Below are 14,899 nucleotides of genomic sequence, written 5' to 3'. Positions count from 1 at the left end.
CCGAGGACAAGAAAGCTTGGAACAGGTCGGTAGATAGCATTAGCAGAACTACCTTTCTGAGATATATATAACCATCACAAATGTGGCGAATCCGTGGAGAATTCATTTATGTATACATCGACTGGTTGGGAAAGTAAGTCTTCTTAAAGATATCGACAACGGCCCTTGCCTCCTTCACTTAGCTCCAAGCACCCAGGAACGTCAGAATGACAACGAATCAAGATAGGAAGATCCTGAACGGGCAAGTTGCAGGTTGATACGTCGAGTGGATTCGCAACAGCCTTTCCGAATTTAGGAATGATCTCTACTTCTTTCTCGATCTTGTAAGTCCTGTTAGCTAGCGTGATATATAGCTTTGTGAAGGTGTATAGCGCTTAATGGGTTTCGATAAAAATTGAATTAACTACCTAAATCTGCCTGGTTTAAAACTGATAGAAACCAGAATGCCCGAATTACGATGACCTCAATCATTGCATAGCTAAGGTATATACGTGGCTTCAACCTTGGAAAGCAGGCAAGATGAAGCTTTTCATATAGTTGGCCCTGTTTGCGGCCTTGTGAAGTCTTGTTAGAAATCCTTTTCACATATATAATCTTCCATTATCAATAGCTTCAATTAGGGGCTATTGTTTACAGTAAGATGATGAGTGATGTCGAGGCCGGCCCAGTGTTAGGCATACCTAAACAGCTAATTTGATTTCATTTGAAACCAATCCCTGAGCGCTACTCCGTACGGAGTACGGAGTATACATCTTCGCATTAGGGCTTGGTATGACACCTAATAGATCAGGCATCAATGCAGCAATTGCAGCCTCGAATATCAGGCCTACTATCACGTGAATATCCAGGGCCCAGCCAATCACATGGCAGGATAGCCATTGGGGAATCCGAGAGCTAGTACCGACTACTCTATACGATTTCGAATCTGTGGTTTTTCTATTTCCTAGTCGAGAATCTAGAATGGCTAGCGACCGATAAAGAAATGATGCAGCTGTGCTAAAGGAGCTATCAACGAGGGTGGATCGAGTCGCAGCCTAAACACCGACACAGCTCCAACCCACCTGCAACCGCAACCTCCCGAGGCTCATAGCAGCACTCTTAACTCACAGCGAAATGGCGTGGTACTCCATTCTACCAGCGGACATCGAGAGCTGGGCCGCTCATGTCTTCGTGAGTTTCCGTCTTGTTTTCCTTGTAGTTCCTTCACCCCTTCTCGATGACGCAGTCGCTAATCTACCCCGGATTCCGCAGTTCCTCCTCGGCCTCATCACTATCGGCCCCTGGGCCTTCCTCGTACTTCTCGATGCAACAATTTGGATCTACCGACTGATCCTCTGGGAAGTACCCTGGATCGGCGGGCGCGCACGTGGTCGGCAGCGTCCTCGCGCGCCGAGCTTGAATGAACGTCCGGGCGGGCAACGGAGAGCGTTTGGACTGCGCGGTGTGGAGACAGATACCGGCGATAGCGAAGGGCCGGATCAAGATGATTCTTCGCAGCTGAAGAACGAGAAAGACGGTGAGGACTCTCGCAAGCAGAACGTGGGCTCTGCTGCCCAAGGACCGAAGCCAGATTTGAGTGGGGATGGGGTCTTGAAACAACGGAGCTTAGGACAGATATGACGATCTGATCTCTCTCATTGTGAGAAGTGCGATGTGATGATGTTTATGATTTTGTGTTACTATCTTTATCTGTGCGTCCGGGATTCCAGTGAGAGAAGCTTCGAAGTTTGGGGAGTTATTGTTTTGTTATACCTATATTGTGTCTTGTTCCAATCTTTTGTTGACTTACCTGAGCGAGTATGCATCTTTTTTATTTGCTTGCCTTCGAATCTCAGCACTGCGAGGCTTGTGACGCATGCTCGAGGACTTGGTGCCTCCTAATACTCCCCCTCTTCTGCCGAAGATTGTACAACACTTGCAGAGCACGGCCCAATCTATGATTATACCGATCTACACATACCGAAGTGCAGCGGGTTGGGAGTCAATTCAATAGTAACCCCAACCCAATGTTATCCTCTTATCTCACACCAACCCCGCAGCCTTGAATGTGATTTCGGCCTTACGAGTCAATCAGGAAACATACACGGAGGTTTCAGCCAGTGAAAGTGCAGAAGATGATAAGCTCCGATCTGAGTTTGCCTTCTCGTGCGGAGAAGATGCGGAGTAAATAGTCTGGACTCCAACATATAACCCTGCCTTGGAGATTGGCATAGCTCACGTCCACCCAGTCATTCGGAAGATGGCAGAAGCTCTATACAACAAGCTAGACATCGGTTGGCAACGGCCTTTATTGCCCATAACTTACCTTCTGTCTATCCTCATTGTGGGCGTATGTATCTACCAATGGAGGGGTCGAGAGTCCCGCAATGCAAGTGCGTCAGGGAAGACGAAGACAACCTATTCGGATGAGAAACAACCTTCCATTACACCTCTAGAAGGGTTTGACTGGCAGAAAACTAAGCCGTTGCAATTGCGGCCATTTAAAGGGAAAGACAAGTATAACTTGACCATGGGTTGGTGCTATGTATTGGGCCACTGTACACACCTCAGGCTAACATATATAATAGCAATCGAAACGCTTGACCCATCAGAGCTCATCCAAATCGACAAGACATACAAGGACCGAATCGCCCTTCGCAAATCCGTCGTTCACAACCACCATGATATAGTGGTGGCGATCAACAACGACCAAACCCCAGCCCAGGATCCACGCATTCGCCCTGCCATCGGCGAACTCTACACTTTCGTGCTGAGAACATACCTCCCAACCCGATACCCGAGCATGTTCCAGCTCAACCCTGATAGCTCAATTTTCCAAAACCTGGTCACAGGTGAAGCCTGGCCGACAACCCTATCACCAACCACTCCAACAATCCAAGCACTAGAAATCTTAGCCCAGACAGTTGACGAGGATTTCTTGATCCTTCTCCCCGAACTCTCCCGGGAGAGCGAAGAACAACCAAGATATGTCCTGCAAGCATACGCAACGTGTTTCCCAGCGGGCTTCAACACGCGCAAGAAACTTGGTCTGCGCTTGGTAGACATCCACGGGCCGGTCCCGGGGTATGGAGAAAAGATCGAGCGCAGTATGGATAGGTTCTTTGCGCGAATCGAGGTTGGGACCTTTGTTAAAAGGGCTAATTGGAGTGTGACTATTGATACGGGGCTGTTTGCTGCGTTTGGTGGAACACATGCTGTGTCGGGGAAGAAGGAAGAAGCTATCAAGCCCGAGGAATTAGATGTTGATAAGGTATGGTTGCTATCAGGTTTAAAGGAGGCAACAAAGCTGACGATGGTATAGACTTTCCTTCGATCTGAAAGACAGACATTGTATCGACTACCCGTGTCTAGGGCTGTGGTCTTTGGTGTGCACACTTATGTCTATCCGGTTAGGCAAATCAAGGATGAGGGTCTTGGTGAGGAATTTGCGAATGCCATTGACGGGCTGAAGAAAGGGAATGTGCCGGATATGCATATTTATAAGAGGGGGGATGTGTGGGGAGAGGCATTGAAGCAGTTCCTAAGGACTTAGATCTATGCATTATCTATGCTATACGAACTTGTTAGTTCGCGGCTTCAACGTTATTCTAGAATTTGCCTATTGACATCCTTGGGAACTCTGTATGGGATCTATCATGTAGCAATGAATACTGGGAACAATCTGCAAATCTAAGGAAGGGTATTTATATTCATTGTCAAAATTTGGTATTCTTCTTTTTAAACCCCAAGAGTCAATAACTTAGCGCAGGCGCTCGACGACCTTGATAAGGTCTGCTGAAACACCCATGGCAGTGACATCACCACCGGCACCGGCACCCTGGACAATCAAGGGGTTGGCACCATAGCGCTTGGTGTAGAAGCTGATGATGTTGTCACTGCCCTTCAGACCAGCGATGGAGCTGTCCTTGTCAAAGTACTGCAGACCGACCTTGACAGCCTTGGCAGCGACGTCAATGCTACCAACGTAGCGCACAACCTTGCCCTGCTTCTCAGCAGTGTCCTTGATGTTGGCCATCTGGGCATCAAACTCAGGAAGGCGGGTCATGAACTGAGTGATGCCTTCGGCAGATGAGGGCAAAGAAGCGAGCTCTTCGGGAATGAGCGACTCAATGGGGAAAGAGTCGGGGCGGGAGACCTCCAGACCGGCAATGCGGGCCAGGATGGTGAGCTTGCGGGCAACATCCATGCCATTCAGGTCATCACGAGGATCAGGCTCGGTGTAGCCCAACTCCTTGGCCTGGGCAACGACAGCGCTCCATTGGGCATCGGAAGAGCCTGATGCGGGGGCGAAGGTGTTGAAAAGGAAAGACAGAGTGCCAGAGAAAACACCCTCGATGCGAGTAACCTCGTCACCAGTAGCCACCAGGTCCTTCAGTGTGGAGAGAACAGGGAGGCCGGCGCCGACGGTGCTCTCGTGGTACACGAGGGCCTTGCCCTCAGCTGCGGAGGCAAATATATCCTTCCACAGGGACAAATCATCGGAGAATCCCTTCTTGTTCGGGGTCACCACTGAGATGCCCTTCTTGAGGAATGTGGGGTATTGCCGGGCGAGGCTAATGTCAGAAGTGTTATCGACCAGAATGGCTCGGCCTGGGGCTGAGGCAAGATATGTAGCAATCTCCTCGGCCTGGAGAGCTCCGCTCTTGGTCAGAGATGGTGCAGCGGCTGCTGTGGCCCAGTCAGCGGCAGGAATGGCCGGCGAATAGGTAGGAGTCGGGGCAAGGAGGGTCTGGGAGGAACGGGCGAGCAGAACGAGCTGGGGCGCATTGGGAAGACGGGCAAGCTGCTGGAGGAAAGCAGTGCCAACACCTCCGACACCTGAATAATCAAGTCATTAGAACTTCTTCCTAGACTTCGGTGATGAGGGGTACATACCGATGACACCAAGGTAGATAGGGTTAGCTGACATGATGCTGATTGAGTATTTCTTTCTGGATATTTTCAATTATGTGTCCGTTCTGATTCTCAACCAAGAGTTCACTATCAGATTGAAACTAGAAGAATGATCAATTGAGTCAGGCCTGATCTATTCACCTGCGTAGTGGGGCGCGGGGCTGTCCCGAATATCGGCGTTAGTCATCATCTTCTGGCAGAAATTGAGTTCGGCGGCAGATCCGGCGGTATGTTCGGCGGTGTGGATAGTGCCAATCGGGCCTATCGATAAGACCAATATAGTCGTCAAACATCCTGTCAACCTTCTTTCCTTCTACACAGCACTCTTCACATCTAGGTCACATCATCATGCCTGCCGATCAGGGTGCCCTGTATGGGCAACCACGTTCCAAGAAGATGAAGACTGAACAGAACAGCGCAAGTCTCGCCTTCAGCTCCCAACTCTCTTCACTTATCGCCCAAGATGCGACTTCTGCTCCCTCGCGTGGGCGTCAGCGTCCCTCTAAAAACCCGAAGCCCGATCTGTTCTCCAAGCACAACAAGGGCGCTCAGAAGCGTGCGGCTGCCGATCTTGCAGATGACAACCGGGCTCTCAAGCAAGTACACAAAAGCACCCAGGATCTTGGCTCCATTGATGCCGCCACCCTGGGTCGCTCTCGACGTCGCATGGAGGAAAAGGTGCGCCAGTACGAAGACATGAAGAAGGGCATCCATCTTGCCGATGACAGCGATGATGATGAGATGGATATTGACCCATCCAACCCGGAGGCCTATCTAGCCCGTCTACGACGCAAAGAGAAGGAAGGATTGGTCGACTTCGATCTCAAGCATGCAAACGAACAGCAGCTGAAGCAAGATGCTTCTGATGACGACAATGCATCTATTATTTCCTACGAAGACGAGTTTGGCCGTTCTCGCCGTGGCACTCGCGCCGAGGCTGCGGAAGCCGCCCGCGCCAAGGATGAAGAAGCTGGTGGTCCAGCTGCCCAGGAACGCTGGCGCCCGGCTCGCCCTGACAATCTCATCTACGGAGAAGCCGTTCAAACCGAGGCTTTCAATCCCGATGCCAAGATTGCATCGCATATGTCTCGTCTGGCTGCTCGTCGCGACCGCTCGCCCACTCCGCCAGAAAACAAGCACTACGACGCCGAAGAGGAGGTGCGCAACCGTGGAACTGGATTCTATACCTTCTCTACCGACGAGGAGGAGCGCAAGAAACAGATGGAAGAGCTCCTAGCTATGCGACGAGAGACTTTGGCCAAGCGGCAAAGACAAACACATGAAGAATGGTACGCCGACGAAAAGATTCGTTTGGCGGAGCGAATGGAGAAGATCAAGAAAGTATTCGCTGAAGCTGCGGAGAGACGTCGCTTGGCCGAAATTGAAGCTGAAAAAAACCCGCAACCGCCGCAACCAAAGCCTGACTGGCGTACCACGGTTACCAAGCGATGGCTCCACGGTCCTCCTGGAAGCGATCCCCCACCTGTTGATACCAAATGCCCACTTTACCGCCGTTACATTCTCTCGGAAGATTCATTGGAATACTTTGCCGCTGAAAAGAAAGCTGAATTCTTGAGATATCTTGCGGAGGACTGATACTGCATTCTCTAGCGCTTTCAGTGCTCTCATTGTTTGTTTATTATGTTTTTGATACCCCTGATTACCTTGCAGCTCTACTCGCTATTCGCTACTTGCTACTTTTATCTTTGAATGAAATTTGATTGAATCAAATCGTATCTGCACCCTCCAATAGCCTTCAACATGGATTGAGGAAACAACAAATACACGATGATCGCCAAGTATATCATGGACCTAGGACTGATGGATATAGTCAACTAGTAACACCAATGGTATTCTGGTGTACTCAGTCCAAGGTGAGTATACCATCCATTGTAGACAAGAACATAGGGTTCCCAAAGCAGAAAACGAGCAATTGGATATCAGAAAGAAGCGGCTTTTGAAAACATTAAATCGTCAGTCATATCAGCGTAACTCGTCATTCGTCAGAATCCACGAATCATTCAATTATAAAATGCAAAGCCAGTCACAATCGCTATAATACCTCACCGAAGATGATCCTCGGCGATTTCATCCACAACTTTGATGAATTCCTTCGCATCTAAATCTTCAAGTCAGCCAACGGTTTGACCGCGGTAGGAATCATCACGGGAGCCAACTTACCTGCCGAACTGGTAAACGTCAACATCAGATGTCCCTGAGGCGTCTGCGGGAGAGAATAATCCTCCGCGGACATGAAAACCACGGCTTTGGTATCACGCAACATCAACGTCCTGGAATCATGGTATCGAAGCCAGCTGCGTTTGCCAATATTGTGGGTGATGAAGGCTGTCCAAACCGGTGTTCTAGAGTTATCAGTACCGCGATCTAGAGCCGCTAATGAACAGTTGACATACCGTTTCAACCCGCCTTCGTGGACCGAGGCCTGGAGTCTGACGGCTCCGGTATCCAGGTCTTCGAACACGCGTAGTGCATGCATATATCCATCGTCGGAGATTTTTCTGGAGCGGATTAGCCTTTCGGTATGCGATAACATGTTTCCTGTTGGGGATCGTTACCCGCCAAAGAGTTCCTCTTCGTCTTGTATTTCGTGGTCTAAGATCTCTCCGACGGGATGGCCTGCATCTTGCGAGCGTAAGGCAAGGAACGTACTATGGAAATTCACCAGATCTGTAAATTGGATTAATATGTCGGCTCAGGAACAAATGTTGGATCTTGGGAACTGACCTTCCATCGTGGTGAATTTCAATTGAGCCCATAGCACAAGCTCTGTTCCACCGTTCCGTCGTCTGCAGAGGCGGAGACAGGAGCCGTTTCGCAAGACTTCGAGTAGATTAAGTGGCAAGCACCAGTAGTCGCTAGGTCTGCCTCGGTGGGGTACTTTGCATAGGATGCGGACGCGGTGGTCTGATTCCCTTAGATAAAATGATACTCGCATGTCAGACTCGTCATTGAGGGCTCTGTATCGTGTTAGCTATATATCTAAGAAGGGAAGATCTTGAACGTGCATTTGGAGAAGCTCTTCGTAGCCCTTTTCTTTGATTGCTTCTCTGATGCCTGGTTGAGGTACTGCATCGCATCGTGATCTATCGTCAAATATATGAGCAAGATGGGAAAAGCAAGAATTATAAACTACGTACCTTTCCCGCACTGCTGGGAGAGGATTGTTGGTGCTATTAGACGTGAATGATTCCTTGGCCCAGTGTTCCTTGATCACATCAGAGATAGCTGAGTAGCTCGTAGCCGTCGTTGCGGTTGTAGAAGTCACCGGTGAGCCTGGTACCGACGGGGCCGACGGCAGCAAATCCGAAAACGTCCCCGATGAAGGCGACATCGGCTCCGGAGGAGACATGTGCACGGGACGAGTGCGCTCGTATGACCTGCGCCGCGGTGTCCTCCGGTCATTAATAATGGGGCTAGATGGCCCGGCGCTACTGCCGCTGGACGAAGGATTTCGGCCGAGCGTCATGCGCCCCATGCGAGAATTGAGACGGCGGTCTTGTACGGCAAGGAGTGTTTTCATGTTTTTCTGTAGGCCTGCGAACAGCGGTGAATCGTGGTGGTTACTAGCAAGACCATAGATAAGTATAGGTACGCCTGTAGGTTTGTGCTAATTGTGGTTCATGTGAAGCACCTACTTTTTCGTCAAGTCACTTAGCTCCTTCAGCATTATGTTATACTTGGTCAAGCGAGTCGCCAGGGAATAGTTCGATTCGTCATAAAAGAAGCGGTTCAGAGTCATCCATGTCCGCTTGTACCCCACGGGACTCGCCTTCCCGCCATCGAGACTCCTGAAGGATTCGAGGATGTCCTCGAGGGTGTGATTGAGACTGGCGCGCAGGATGTTCAAATCGGATCGGATCAGAGCCACATTGCGCCGATAACGGGGATCTTTGGTTAGATCCTCCAATGTAGCCAAGGACGAGCTGATTGCATATAGGTCGGCGATGAGCGATGTTACCTCGGCTGCGTGCTCTGGGAGAGGGGTTCGAAAAGTAGTGAACGCAGCCGCCACGTCCTCGGCGTTCTCGGCAGATTTGCGCAGAGCCATCTTCCACAGGGTCAGGCCATAGAGGGTTGAGGGTGTTTTTGAGGGGAAAACTGAAGAATGGAGGGGCAACGAAATGGTGGGATCCAAAGCCAATAAGCTCACATGTGGACAATTAAGATTATTTAACAAGTCATAGCCGGGCCATTATAAAGGGAACCCAGCAACAACACACTAACCTATGAGGCTCTGGACAGGGGGTTCCCTTGCGTCCACGACCTGACGTGTTCACGCGCGAATGGCGGGGACATGGTGGAGTCCTGGTCTCTTCGGCATATTCAGCGGCCAGCCCGTTCAGCGCAAGTTGTCCCATTAGGCGAAGATGTGTTGAGATCCGATCGCCTTGTACAATCTGGTAGGCACAATTCTCACGGTTCACAACATCGGTATCCCACAGCCCTAAATGTGGAGAAAAAGCACTGGCTCATCGACACAACCCCGTAGACCAATCATAAGGTAGATGTGGTGCTGGGGGATACACAGAAAGTACCAATGGGAGAAGCAGCAGACGAATGAAATCTTGGGACCTGGATCTGATATGTTGACTCCATGCTGGGGAAAAGTCTATATTGGATGAGGGCAAGTGAAGGGATTCCCGGCGAAACCAGTACATGCGAAGTCCGGAGTAGCTTCTGGGGTCATTGGTTCGCTCCAACTCAGCATAAATGTCGGACACTTCATCGATCCTTTGGCCGCGATGATACCCAACAAAGGTTCTCCATAGAATTGGTAATGACTGGGGATGTGGATCTGGTGAAATCAGGTCAGGACTCAGGAGTCAGGACCTAACCCTCCCCAGTTGCAGGGTTGGAAGTTAAGCTCAATGACTCACTATGGGCTGTCTGCCCAGGTGTTCAACGCCGATTTATTGCACAAACCCAGAAGTGCAATGGTGCCAGTCGTGGCCAATGAGTTGTATAATTGCATTGTGTTGGTCCATGTATGCATATCTGCCTAACAATAGTGGGATGATTAGTACATGCAAAGCTTGAATTTAGAACGGGCTAGAACATCCATCGCAGCATGACTCGCGCAAAGAGCTTGTTGGGGCCAAGACTGCCCTGTCTCTATGGAAACCACATTGAAGTCAATCCTTCCAGGTTGCTAAATGGTCTGCCTGAGCGATAAAGTTCTCTAGGGCCGTTCATGGTAAGTTTTCGACTCCGAGGAACAGATTGTTCCTACCAAATTCTTCGTTAGGATGGGAGAAAAGACTCAATGGATTACAAGGATAACACTGGAAGTCCAACCTGATTGGGTATTCATGATAGCTATAGGTAATAAGCTTGCACTGACGTGGTTTGACGCTACAAGGTTGTCAACCTCGGCTACTGAGTATAGTCGTGACATGGAAGGCTTAGACCATATCCGCAGCAGGCAATTGGCATATCGGGCCTATGTCCTCCTGGATTGGTGAAGCTCACGGTTTCAGAAATCGCATCCGATCGGAAGGGCCCCCGGTGGCCATGACGGTGGACTTTAATCTACTATATCATCATAGAAGGCAAAAGCGCCTATGCATTGAGGTTTATGCAGGAATTTTGTTGGGGTTCTGGAATTCATATAGACTCCGGTCTGTGTTAGTATCGCTAAGTCATGACTATAGAGGGCTAGATGTAAAGGATTTCCCATCACGTTGAGATGTCTCTCCTGTATCCTCGCCATCCTGCGTATAGTCGCCAAGTATCCTCCGTTTGGTCGCCATCGCCCGTAATGTCGCCAGATATTCTCCGTAATACCGCCGTAAATCCTCCGTAATATAGCCAGCTATAGATCCTCGTATGGTCGCCAAACATCGTCGGTGTTGTTGCCAAAGATCCTCCGTATGATCAAAGTTCCTCCTCCTGGATCCCCCATCCCCCATCCCCCGTCGTATCGAGAGATTTGTCCCTTATTCCTAAAAGGCCTGCCCATATTTTCATCGCTTGCTTTCACGGAGTTCTCTATCGCACATCGCCGCCGCATTGGGCTGGGATCCAGCCTGTCGATACCTCAGCTGCGCTTCATCGCGCAAGCCCGTGCGCGCGTGCTCTCGACGCGTTTCTGACATAACAAAATATGCATATCGCATCGCCGCGCTTCTGCCGGTGTCACTCCACCTTGCACCCGCGTGGTTCGATTTCTCAACCTGCGCCTTGCGCTTCGCAAGCCCTGCACCTTTCCGCTCTGTCGACGTGGGCTGTTCTCAGTCCCTACCGCACGTCCCAACTACTGCTGGCTCTAGCCAGCGAAAGCAATAAGCTCACCGAGAGCCTTCACTTCCGCGCACTTAGAGCGAGTGTTTTGAGGGATTAGCGTTGACAACTTCCGCCACCTCTTAACAAGCAGCTGGCGACTCTCGGTGACCTTGCCGTGACTCAAGCGGTATTGATCACGACGATCGCGGGGTGAATTTCCTTGATTGAGATGGATATCGATGTCTTCTTGAGAAACTTGACGGACTGACACTGCCTCCACAAGGTGTGAAGACAACAAGCTCAAAGTTAAACTCCAAGCTTCGACCCCGGATTCCGAGGGGCGGTGAATGACGCAGGCGGTGACCCCCGCGCGATTTTGCGGGGCAAAAAAGCTCAGAAGCTTCCCGGGAGCTCGGAGCTGTCCCTGTCCTCGGCATGGGAAAACATCAACGCCAAGATCAATCGAAAGTGGGCAATCCTCGTTAAGAGTCGTCAAGACAAATATCCAAGCGACTCAAATTTACCTGCAGCTTATCCCGCAAGCCAATGTTCTTCCTTTGCGGCAATGCATCTACGATATCGAAGCTATTCGAAAGTGGACATTGCACCAGTTAAAGGTTGAGATTTCCCATTGATAAGTTAATACCCTCCGATAAGAGCAAAGAGGAACAGTTCAGAAGCAAGTAAACCCCAGCCGTCCTCCAAACCCAGAAACCGTGCACGAAACCGTCCGAAAAAAAAAAGCAGGGAACCATTAGAAGAAACACAAACGCCCAGAGGCCAAAGACGAAGTGAAGCTAGACCGAAGGCATTTAAGAGGACTCCTCCTCTTCTTCCTCCTCAGCCTTGGCGAGGTAGGCAGCCTTCTCCTCTTCATAGCGCTTCTTGTCAGCGGCAGCCTTGGCATCGTAAGGCTTGCGATCGGTCTCGCTCAGGGCCTTCCACTTGTCACCAAGCTGCTTGCCGACCTGACCTACAGGGACGTTAGATATGGGCGAACAAGTCGACGGAGCATCTGACTTACCGAAGCTGATACCGGGGTTCTCCTCGCGAACCTTGTCGCGGTTGTCGTTGGCGAAGAACATGTAAGCAGAGAGACCACGCTTGGGGGCGTTGGGGTCTAGAGTGACTTAGCACAAAGCTGATGAGTGAACAGATCGCTGACGACTTACCCTTCTTGCGGCGCTGGACGCGCTTCTCAGGAGCCTTGCGGGTGGATGCGGCCTTAGGCATGTCTGGCGAAGCGTTAGCTTCAGGCTTTTGGACTTTTCGGCCTGGCATGATGGTTTCCAGAGAAATAAATGGTATGATTGGAAAGAGGAAAATTGTGTGTGCGCAATTGACAGAATATGGAAGAGAAAAAGAGTGAAGGTGGGAAGTGAGAGGGAAAAGACGCGAGTGTTTGTTGGCTGAGGCGCGTTGCGCGCATCCGACCATTTGCGCCCGGTGAAAACCACAAGTTCGAGACGAGAGTAAGGAGATCAACTTACTGAAATTCGAGGATCACGAATGAGGGTATGATATTAAAAAAGGGGCTGTTGGCGGATTTACGTTAGCAGGTGGACCAAAAGCTATTGACAGCGCGCGACGTCTGCGCAAATTGGGAAAAAAAGACGAGGGCAATGAGGTGAAAATAAATGATTCCAAGGACCAAAAGAAATGGGAAAAAAAGGGTAATGTTGTGGTGGTGGAGAAAATGCGACTCCGAAGTGTTGATATCGATATAGTATGGGGGGATATGCAGTACCTTTTTTGTATGGGAGCGAGTTTGTATGGGGGAGATGGTAGTGTTGGAAGATAGTAAGAGAAGAGAAGAGTAGAGGGGGGAGGGCCGTAGTAGTAGCAAAGAGAGAGGGGGACCACAGCAAGGGAAAGGCAAGCACGGTACTGTGGTTTCGCTGACTGGCTGAGGGAAAGGTATCGTCATTACCCGTATGTTACCTCACATTCTCATACTGATCTCCGTACAAATGCCCCTTTTTACGTCGTTTTACGACCATTGACCCTTAAAACCCCCATGGATACGCTGTGCTATAGTGCATTCATGCAGATTCTCTTTTCCTCCCAGCGAAAATCTTTGTGGGTGGTGGAATGGACCGGACACCCTAATACGGCGTTATGAAACGAGACCATCATTCCGGGCTCTTGTGGATTGCGCTCCGTCATATTAATAAACCGCGCAAACGTACAGGTACACAGTACACGGTAACACATAGTGAAAGTATCTGCCGCACAAGTATCTGGTACTTCTATTTCCCATGGTATAGTTGCCCAGCTGCTAGTCGCCATGTTGATACTTATTGATATTGCGTACTTCCACTGGGATTGTACCTAGGTAGTATTCCTTTGATCCCTATGCCATCTCAAATCCCCCAGGCAGTGCTTTTCTTTAAAGTCAGGATGTCTCTACGTAGGCTACGATGTATTGTCAATGAGTTTTCCCCCCAACGCCCTCTTCGAGATATGCGGGAGGGGGTCAAAAGGGTAGATATGAGAACAGTTGATTATTCAGTCTGGGGGGTGCTTTTAGTCCTTTGCAACCTATCAATCTGTGTCAAGCGGACTTGCTTGTATATGGCATAGCGCCCAATGGCTTTGGTCGCCAGGTCATGTGTACATGTTCATTTGTACACTCCGTACGGGGTACGGAGTACCACTGTGATTCGAGGTAAATAGGTCCAGCTCACCAACATGAGTATCCATGCCCATGCCCCGGACTGAATACCATCAGAGCTCCAGAAAAAAAAGTCTACTTAAACTCTTGGTGTTTAACTCCACTGATATCCTCTCGAGAAACCTGTGTAATAGTGCAACCATGATCATAAACATAAAAGTGTGCGTAGTATGTATGGGGTACATGGAAATGTTATTTTTCCACTATCATCTTCAGGCAAGGGCGGATGGTTGCTCAATCATAAGCGTGGCGTACCCTTTTAGCGTAACCCCCCATTGGAAACACGGCCGGACAGGTACTTAGCTACACCGTACCTACATCAATAATCCCCTGGCGCTAGAGGCCAGGGTTGTTCGATATGGAAGAGCTAGTACGATGGCTGGTCAGAGGATTATCGCTGTTATGTCCGAGGATTATCCACGCCCAAATCGCCGGGTTCCAGAGTGAAACAGGATGGGCCTCTTAGACTCTCAAGGTTTCTTTCAAGCCTGGATCACACCATCATCACAAGCTAAATTCAGAATGGATATCTCCATGACTAGACCGTATCGTAGATTCTAGTGCGCCCCTACCCTCCCAAGTCGCCCATATTTAGCTTGCAGATTACCAGTCAGGCTAGCGGACCTCTGACTTGCTTCTGTTGGAGTTAATCGAGAGTGAAATTCTATATGGATCTTCTAGAACGCACCCCATTCTGGTGTTCCCCCGAAGGCCCTTGGGTCTTTTTGTTTCCAACGTACGGATACCGTGCATACTGCAGTACTGTGGCAGTATAAGCCAACCCACCCGTAATGTACCAGTGTTCCACGCTTTCCGACAGGAGAGCGTCATAGAGTCGCGTCGGTATCAACAAATGTAAATATCTTAGCTCCGATATCCCCTTGGAAGAAATAGTGCGATGCATTTATCCGAGCACGAAGCCCTTACTTGTCAGACGCGACCAGCCCACACCGCTGTAGATAACCGTCGCCATTGAGGGTCGTTCCAACGCGAAGCTCGGGGTAATTATCATCCTGTCCACACTATTGTGTTCAAAATTACCATCTTCTTTCTCTTGCAATATCTGTAGACAGAAATAGAATGCTTCAA

At 49.8% G+C, this 14,899-nt stretch overlaps 5 protein-coding genes across 5 annotated transcripts; 2 read left to right on the top strand and 3 right to left on the bottom strand.

Moving 5' to 3' along the window:
• Positions 1 to 1,113: 1,113 nt before the first annotated feature.
• On the top strand, positions 1,114 to 3,532 carry N7457_000275 (heme-dependent oxidative N-demethylase family protein; the record flags this gene model as incomplete). The annotated part of the gene is made up of 4 exons (XM_057171343.1): positions 1,114 to 1,576; positions 2,229 to 2,513; positions 2,568 to 3,250; positions 3,302 to 3,532. The coding sequence occupies 4 exons, from the start codon at positions 1,114 to 1,116 to the stop codon at positions 3,530 to 3,532; spliced, it is 1,662 nt and encodes a 553-aa protein (XP_057035246.1).
• A 207-nt stretch (positions 3,533 to 3,739) lies between these two features.
• N7457_000274 (homoserine dehydrogenase) lies at positions 3,740 to 4,909 on the bottom strand (the record flags this gene model as incomplete). The annotated part of the gene is made up of 2 exons (XM_057171342.1): positions 3,740 to 4,818; positions 4,876 to 4,909. 2 exons carry the CDS (start codon positions 4,907 to 4,909, stop codon positions 3,740 to 3,742), a joined length of 1,113 nt encoding a protein of 370 aa, XP_057035245.1.
• Positions 4,910 to 5,241: 332 nt separating this feature from the next.
• N7457_000273 (CCDC174 family protein) lies at positions 5,242 to 6,489 on the top strand (the record flags this gene model as incomplete). The annotated part of the gene is made up of 1 exon (XM_057171341.1): positions 5,242 to 6,489. One exon carries the CDS (start codon positions 5,242 to 5,244, stop codon positions 6,487 to 6,489), a length of 1,248 nt encoding a protein of 415 aa, XP_057035244.1.
• Positions 6,490 to 6,956: 467 nt separating this feature from the next.
• N7457_000272 (uncharacterized protein) lies at positions 6,957 to 8,962 on the bottom strand (the record flags this gene model as incomplete). Its single annotated transcript, XM_057171340.1, has 8 exons — positions 6,957 to 7,012; positions 7,075 to 7,256; positions 7,308 to 7,412; positions 7,470 to 7,581; positions 7,639 to 7,871; positions 7,920 to 7,997; positions 8,052 to 8,477; positions 8,550 to 8,962. The coding sequence occupies 8 exons, from the start codon at positions 8,960 to 8,962 to the stop codon at positions 6,957 to 6,959; spliced, it is 1,605 nt and encodes a 534-aa protein (XP_057035243.1).
• A 2,986-nt stretch (positions 8,963 to 11,948) lies between these two features.
• nhp6 (high-mobility group nucleosome-binding protein) lies at positions 11,949 to 12,369 on the bottom strand (the record flags this gene model as incomplete). The annotated part of the gene is made up of 3 exons (XM_057171339.1): positions 11,949 to 12,109; positions 12,161 to 12,256; positions 12,309 to 12,369. The coding sequence occupies 3 exons, from the start codon at positions 12,367 to 12,369 to the stop codon at positions 11,949 to 11,951; spliced, it is 318 nt and encodes a 105-aa protein (XP_057035242.1).
• Positions 12,370 to 14,899: the final 2,530 nt, after the last annotated feature.

Source organism: Penicillium paradoxum (assembly GCF_028828445.1).
Source record: "Penicillium paradoxum strain IBT 22861 chromosome Unknown utg000002l_segment0_segment0, whole genome shotgun sequence".
NCBI classification, from domain to species: domain Eukaryota; kingdom Fungi; phylum Ascomycota; class Eurotiomycetes; order Eurotiales; family Aspergillaceae; genus Penicillium; species Penicillium paradoxum.
The sequence above is the reverse complement of the archived record's forward strand: the minus strand, read 5'-3'. Positions and strand labels throughout refer to the sequence as shown.